This window comes from Lampetra planeri, chromosome 69 (genome assembly GCF_965212315.1).
Source record: "Lampetra planeri chromosome 69, kcLamPlan1.2.h2, whole genome shotgun sequence".
NCBI lineage: Eukaryota > Metazoa > Chordata > Hyperoartia > Petromyzontiformes > Petromyzontidae > Lampetra > Lampetra planeri.
In genome coordinates, this window is record NC_136174.1 from 128,669 (window position 1) to 136,317 (window position 7,649).

General features: G+C 64.2%; 1 protein-coding gene across 1 annotated transcript; it reads right to left on the reverse strand.

The window, feature by feature from the left end:
* Positions 1-453: 453 nt before the first annotated feature.
* LOC144737364 (nucleoside diphosphate kinase B-like) lies at positions 454-7,524 on the reverse strand. Its single transcript, XM_078620032.1, is given in 6 exon segments — positions 454-1,040; positions 5,200-5,242; positions 5,245-5,311; positions 6,947-6,970; positions 6,972-7,049; positions 7,513-7,524. Coding segments are annotated over 6 exon segments (342 nt in total). The 3' UTR covers positions 454-922.
* Positions 7,525-7,649: the final 125 nt, after the last annotated feature.

Here is a 7,649-nt window from a genome sequence, read left to right on the forward strand (position 1 = left end):
TTTACATTAAAAACAACTCCCTACCCCCCCCTCCCCTCGTCGGCGGGCTCTCCAGCCTAGAGCCAGGCCTGGGAATCTCTCCCCCGCTCGGGGTGTATTGGGCGGGGCTACAGCGCCAGGGGGCGGGGCTACGCGGGGCTGGGCGGGGCTACAGCGGCAGGGGGCGGGGCTACACGGGGCTACAGCGGCAGGGGGCGTGGCCACGAGGTGGAGGGCGGGGCTACGCAGGGTTGGGGCGGTGTTACGGTGGTAAGGGGCGGGGACACCGAGATGGGGGCGGGGCCACCGAGATGGGGCGGGGGCCACGGGTTACGCGGGTGGAGGGCGGGGCCACGGGGCATCCACTTATTGACGGCCATTTTTTGCCATTTCATTTTATTATAGCCATTCAATTGTTCGTTCCTACCAGCCCACCCCGCAGGGTCCTGTTTAATGAGGTTCACAGACAGAGGGCAGGGTCAGAGCAACTTTATTCTCTTGGGAGAGAGGGTGGTGAACACAACATACGCCTGGAGCATGGAACACTGTCAGGGAGTGTGAGTGAGTGTGAGTGTGTGTGAGTGTGTGTGAGTGAGAGTGTGTGTGTGTCAGTGTGTGAATGTGTGTGAGTGTGTGAGTGTGTGTGAGTGTATGTCAGTCAGTGAGTGTGTGTCAGTCAGTGAGTGAGTGTGTGTCAGTCAGTGAGTGAGTGTGTGTGTCAGTGAGTGAGTGTGTGTGTCAGTGAGTGAGTGTCAGTGAGTGTGTGTCAGTGAGTGAATGTGTGTGCGTGTGTGAGTGTGTGTGTGTGTATGTCAGTCAGTGAGTGTGTGTGTGTCAGTGTGAGCGAGTGTCAGTGTATGTGTGTGGTGGGTGGTAGTGGGTAGTAGTGGGGTGGTATTGGGTGGTAGTGGGTGGTAGTGGGAGTGGGTGGTAGTGGTCTTGACTATTCGTAGACCCAGTCGTGAGCGCAGCTCTTCCAGGAGGTGACCTCTTCAGCAGTGAACCACAAAGCAATCTCCTTCTCAGCATTCTCCACAGAGTCACTGCCGTGGATGATGTTGCTGTGGTGGTGGGGGGGGAGTGGTGGGGGGGGAGAGTGGTGGGGGGGGGAGAGTGGGGGGGGGGGGGGGGGGGGGGGGGAGGTGGGGGGGAATGGTGGGGGGGGGAGAGTGGTGGTGGGGGGGGGGGGGAGAGTGGGTGGGGGGGGGGAGAGTGGGGGGGGTGGGAGAGTTAAGATGAATTTTCGCTAAAACAACAAACAACCGCCATTCGCCACTAAGTGGCTGTGACGTCACCACGACGCTTGTGCCAGGCCATGTGCACCTTGAGGCGGTACCGGTCCAGCTCCCGACAGAGGAGTGGCAGCCTCTCCTCCTCCGCAGTGAGCGTTCGAACATTCCACGTGGCCACACGAAGTGGCTTTTCGTTGTTTCTGGAGCAGCCCCGAGGGTGAAGATTCAGTCTCCTGGCTCCGCCAAATGGGGTTTGGCCAGGAGACGTCACAGAAGCCTGTCCCCCCGGGGCCTCCGGCACAAGCTTTCTAATTAAAATTTTTCGGTCGTAGTTTGGTGGTAATTAACTGAAGGTGGAGGGGTTACCAGCCCCTCGCACCCATCCAGAGCCCCCCTTTTGGCCGTTGTGGTGGTCACAGACGCCATGAGGGGAGAGGGCCAATCGGAATTGGCCCTCCCCACCACAGCAATGTCCACGACAGCGTTGCTTTACCACTAACACAGACACACTCGCACATCATTCCCCTCCCTGCCCCGTGTCTCCCCCTCCCCGTGTCTCCCCCTCCCCGTGTCTCCCCCTCCCAGTGTCTCCCCCTCCCAGTGTCTCCCCCTCCCAGTGTCTCCCCCTCCCAGTGTCTCCCCCTCCAGTGTCTCCCCCTCCCAGTGTCTCCCCCTCCCAGTGTCTCCCCTCCCAGTGTCTCCCCCTCCCAGTGTCTCCCCCTCCCAGTGTCTCCCCCTCCCAGTGTCTCCCCCTCCCAGTGTCTCCCCCTCCCAGTGTCTCCCCCTCCCAGTGTCTCCCCCTCCCAGTGTCTCCCCCTCCCAGTGTCTCCCCCTCCCAGTGTCTCCCCCTCCCAGTGTCTCCCCCTCCCAGTGTCTCCCCCTCCCCGTGTCCTCCCCCTCCCCGTGTCTCCCCCTCCCCGTGTCTCCCCCTCCCCGTGTCTCCCCCTCCCCGTGTCTCCCCCTCCCAGTGTTCTCCCCCTCCCAGTGTCTCCCCCCTCCCCGTGTCTCCCTGCCAGTGTCTCTCCCTGCCCGTGTCTCCCTGCCCGTGTCTCCCTGCCCGTGTCTCCCTGCCCGTGTCTCCCTGCCCGTGTCTCCCTGCCCGTGTCTCCCTGCCCGTGTCTCCCTCCCAGTGTCTCCCCCTCCCCGTGTCTCCCCCTCCCCGTGTCTCCCCCTCCCCGTGTCTCTCCCTGCCCGTGTCTCCCTCCCAGTGTCTCCCCCTCCCAGTGTCTCCCCCTCCCCGTGTCTCCCCCTCCCAGTGTCTCCCCCTCCCAGTGTCTCCCCCTCCCAGTGTCCTCCCCCTCCCAGTGTCTCCCCCTCCCAGTGTCTCCCCCTCCCAGTGTCTCCCCCTCCCAGTGTCTCCCCCTCCCAGTCTCCCCCCCCGTGTCTCCCCTCCCAGTGTCTCCCCCTCCCAGTGTCTCCCCCTCCCCGTGTCTCCCTCCCAGTGTCTCTCCTTCCCCGTGTCTCCCTCCCAGTGTCTCTCCCTGCCCGTGTCTCCCCCTCCCCGGTCTCCCCCTCCCCGTGTCTCCCCCTCCCAGTGTCTCCCCCCTCCCCGTGTCTCCCCCTCCCCGTGTCTCCCTGCCAGTGTCTCTCCCTGCCCGTGTCTCCCTGCCCAGTGTCTCCCTCCCAGTGTCTCCCCCTCCCCGTGTCTCCCTCCCAGTGTCTCCCTCTCCCAGTGTCTCCCCCTCCCAGTGTCTCCCCCTCCCAGTGTCTCCCTCCCAGTGTCTCCCCCTCCCAGTGTCCTCCCCCCTCCCAGTGTCTCTCTCCCAGTGTCTCCCTCCCAGTGTCTCCCTCCCAGTGTCTCCCTCCCAGTGTCTCCCTCCCAGTGTCTCCCTCCCAGTGTCTCCCTCCCAGTGTCTCCCTCCCAGTGTCTCCCTCCCAGTGTCTCCCCCCCAGTGTCTCCCTCCCAGTGTCTCCCTCCCAGTGTCTCCCCCACCCCCGTCTCCCTCCCTCTGTCTCCCTCCCCGTGTCCCCCCCCACCCCCCGTGTCTCCCCCCCCCTGTCTCCCTCCCCGTGTCTCCCCCCCCCCCCCGTCTCCCTCCCTCCCCGTGTCCCGCCCCCCCTCCCCCCGGTGTCTCCCTCCCCGTGTCTCCCCCTCCCAGTGTCTCCCCCTCCCAGTGTCTCCCCCTCCCAGTGTCTCCCCCTCCCAGTGTCTCCCCCTCCCAGTGTCTCCCCCTCCCAGTGTCTCCCCCTCCCAGTGTCTCCCCCTCCCAGTGTCTCCCCCTCCCAGTGTCTCCCCCTCCCAGTGTCTCCCCCTCCCAGTGTCTCCCCCTCCCAGTGTCTCCCCCTCCCAGTGTCTCCCCCTCCCAGTGTCTCCCCCTCCCAGTGTCTCCCCCTCCCAGTGTCTCCCCCTCCCAGTGTCTCCCCCTCCCAGTGTCTCCCCCTCCCAGTGTCTCCCCCTCCCAGTGTCTCCCCCTCCCAGTGTCTCCCCCTCCCAGTGTCTCCCCCCTCCCAGTGTCTCCCCCTCCCAGTGTCTCCCCCTCCCAGTGTCTCCCCCTCCCAGTGTCTCCCCCTCCCAGTGTCTCCCCCTCCCAGTGTCTCCCCCTCCCAGTGTCTCCCCCTCCCAGTGTCTCCCCCTCCAGTGTCTCCCCCTCCCAGTGTCTCCCCCTCCCAGTGTCTCCCCCTCCAGTGTCTCCCCCTCCCAGTGTCTCCCCCTCCCAGTGTCTCCCCCTCCCAGTGTCTCCCCCTCCCAGTGTCTCCCCCTCCCAGTGGTCTCCCCCTCCCAGTGTCTCCCCCTCCCAGTGTCTCCCCCTCCCAGTGTCTCCCCCTCCCAGTGTCTCCCCTCCCAGTGTCTCCCCCTCCCAGTGTCTCCCCCTCCCAGTGTCTCCCCCTCCCAGTGTCTCCCCCTCCCAGTGTCTCCCCCTCCCAGTGTCTCCCCCTCCCAGTGTCTCCCCCTCCCAGTGTCTCCCCCCTCCCAGTGTCTCCCCCTCCCAGTGTCTCCCCCTCCCAGTGTCTCCCCCTCCCAGTGTCTCCCCCTCCCAGTGTCTCCCCCTCCCAGTGTCTCCCCCTCCCAGTGTCTCCCCCTCCCAGTGTCTCCCCCTCCCAGTGTCTCCCCCTCCCAGTGTCTCCCCCTCCCAGTGTCTCCCCCTCCCAGTGTCTCCCCCTCCCAGTGTCTCCCCCTCCCAGTGTCCTCCCCCTCCCAGTGTCTCCCCCTCCCAGTGTCTCCCCCTCCCAGTGTCTCCCCCTCCCAGTGTCTCCCCCTCCCAGTGTCTCCCCCTCCAGTGTCTCCCCCTCCCAGTGTCTCCCCCTCCCAGTGTCCTCCCCCTCCCAGTGTCTCCCCCTCCCAGTGTCTCCCCCTCCCAGTGTCTCCCCCTCCCAGTGTCTCCCCCCTCCCAGTGTCTCCCCCTCCCAGTGTCTCCCCCTCCCAGTGTCTCCCCCTCCCAGTGTCTCCCCCTCCCAGTGTCTCCCCCTCCCAGTGTCCTCCCCCTCCCAGTGTCTCCCCCTCCCAGTGTCTCCCCCTCCCAGTGTCTCCCCCTCCCAGTGTCTCCCCCTCCCAGTGTCTCCCCCTCCCAGTGTCTCCCCCTCCCAGTGTCTCCCCCTCCCAGTGTCTCCCCCTCCCAGTGTCTCCCCCTCCCAGTGTCTCCCCCCTCCCAGTGTCTCCCCCTCCCAGTGTCTCCCCCTCCCAGTGTCTCCCCCTCCCAGTGTCTCCCCCTCCCAGTGTCTCCCCCTCCCAGTGTCTCCCCCTCCCAGTGTCTCCCCCTCCCAGTGTCTCCCCCCTCCCAGTGTCTCCCCCTCCCAGTGTCTCCCCCTCCCAGTGTATCCCCCTCCCTGTCTCTCCCTCCCAGTGTCTCCCTCCCAGTGTCTCCCTCCCAGTGTCTCCCCCACCCCCGTCTCCCTCCCTCTGTCTCCCTCCCCGTGTCCCCCCCCACCCCCCCGTGTCTCCCCCCCCCCTGTCTCCCTCCCCGTGTCTCCCCCCCCCCCCCGTCTCCCTCCCTCCCCGTGTCCCGCCCCCCCTCCCCCCCGTGTCTCCCTCCCCGTGTCTCCCTCTCACCGTCCCACTTGCACGGCGAAGTCTCCCCGGATGGTGCCGGGTTCGAGTCGTCCGGCTTCGTCTCCCCCAGCATCTTCCGCGCAGTCTTCACCGCGTTGGCCCCCTGCCACACCTGGAGCGCACACAGACACAGGTAGAGCTCCCCCAGGTAGCCTCCGGCAGGGCTGCAGGGGCAAGTGCCGCAAGCTAGCGAGGAGCAGCAGCAGTGTCTATGTACTACACACACCACACACAGACACAGGTAAAGCTCCCACAGGTAGCCTCTAGCAGGGCTGTAGGGGCAAGTGCTGTTAGCTAGCGAGTAGCAGCAGTGTCTATGTACTACACACACCACGCACAAAGCTCCCCCAGGTAGCCTCTAGCAGGGCTGTAGGGGCAAGTGCTGTTAGTAGTAGCAGCACCTATGAAGGCTACTGGCACACAGAGGGGGTGGCTACCAGCACCACGCCCGGCCGCCTTTGTCTCTCCCCCAGTGCTAACGATGTTCACTACACCACCACCACCACCACATCAGCAAACTTATTTGAGGCCCAGTGGACCTAGGGGAGAGACCCCAACATGGCCACCCTCACCTTGACGAAGGGACCCCGTGGGTGGAGCGACCCCTGCTGGGCATGGAGTGGCACTGCAGTGAGTGAGTTGGTGGGTGGGCGAGTGGGTGGGCGAGTGGGTGGGCGAGTGGGTGGGTGAGTGAGTGGGTGGGCGAGTGAGTGGGTGGGCGAGTGAGTGGGTGGGCGAGTGAGTGGGTGGGCGAGTGAGTGGGTGGGCGAGTGAGTGGATGGGCGAGTGAGTGGATGGGCGAGTGAGTGGATGGATGGGTGAGTGGGTGGGTGAGTGGGCGAGTGAGTGGATGGGCGAGTGAGTGGATGGGCGAGTGAGTGGATGGGCGAGTGAGTGGATGGGCGAGTGAGTGGATGGGCGAGTGAGTGGATGGGCGAGTGAGTGGATGGGCGAGTGAGTGGGTGGGTGAGTGGGCGAGTGAGTGAGTGGATGGGCGAGTGAGTGGATGGGCGAGTGATTGGATGGGCGAGTGAGTGGATGGGCGAGTGAGTGGATGGCGAGTGAGTGGATGGATGGGTGAGTGAGTGGGTGGGTGAGTGGGCGAGTGAGTGAGTGGATGGGCGAGTGAGTGGATGGGCGAGTGAGTGGATGGGCGAGTGAGTGGATGGACGAGTGAGTGGATGGGCGAGTGAGTTGGTAGGTGGGCGAGTGGGTGGATGAGTGGGTGGGTGAGTGGGCGAGTGAGTGAGTGGATGGGTGAGTGAGTGGATGGATGGGTGAGTGAGTGGATGGGTGAGTGGGCGAGTGAGTGAGTGGATGGGCGAGTGAGTGGATGGGTGAGTGGGTGAGTGGATGGATGAGTGGATGGATGAGTGGATGGACGAGTGGGTGAGTGAGTGAGTGGATGGATGAGTGGTTGAGTGAGTGGATGGGTGAGTGAGTGGATGGATGAGTGGGTAAGCGGGTGAGCGAGTGAGCGAGCGGGTGAGTGGGTGAGTGAGTGGATGGGCGAGTGAGTGGGCGAGTGAGTGAGCGAGTGGGTGGATGGATGAGTGGGTGAGTGGGTGAGCGAGTGAGTGAGCCGGTGAGCATGCGGGTGAGTGGGTGAGTGAGTGAGTGGATGGGCGAGTGAGTGAGTGGATGGGCGAGTGAGTGAGTGGGCAAAGTGAGTGAATGGGTGGATGAGTGAATGGGTGGATGAGTGGGTGGATGGATGAGCGGGTGAGCGTGCGGGCGAGCGACTCACCATGGCCACGACAGGCCCCAGAGTGCATGTATTCCACAAGGCCCGGGTAGAAGGGGCGGTCCTTCAGGTCAATGTAGTGCTGCTGAAGCAGCTCACGTGACGCCTGTCAACAACAACAACCATCAACAACAACAGACACCACCACCAACCACCGCCACCACCAGGGGATCGATCCCAGACCCTGACGATGCCTGCCGCTGCTGTATATGTGGAGTCTGTGTGTGTCTCTCTCCCAGTGGATATGTTGACTACCTCGCCTGGCCTACAGGAGGTCGTGGGTTCGATCCCAGACCCTGGGAGATGTTGACTACCTCGCTGGCCTACAGGAGGTCGTGGGTTCGATCCCAGACCCTGGGAGATGTTGACTACCTCGCCTGGTCTACAGGAGGTCCGTGGGTTCAATCTCGGACCCTGATGAGATGTTTGACTACCTCGCCTGGTATACAGGAGGTCTTCGTGGGTTCGATCCCGTGACACTGACGAAACCTGCTGCTGTATATGTGGTGGAGTCTGTGTGTGTGTGTCTCTATCCCAGTGTAGATGTTTGACTACCTTGTGTGGTCTACAAGTGGTCTCATAGATCTGTGGGTCTCTGTAAGTGTGGATGAGTGAGTCTCTGAGCGAGTGAGTCTCTGAGTGAGTCTGAGTGAGTCTCTGAGCGAGCGAGTCCTGAGCAAGCGAGCGAGTCTGTGAGCGAGCGAGT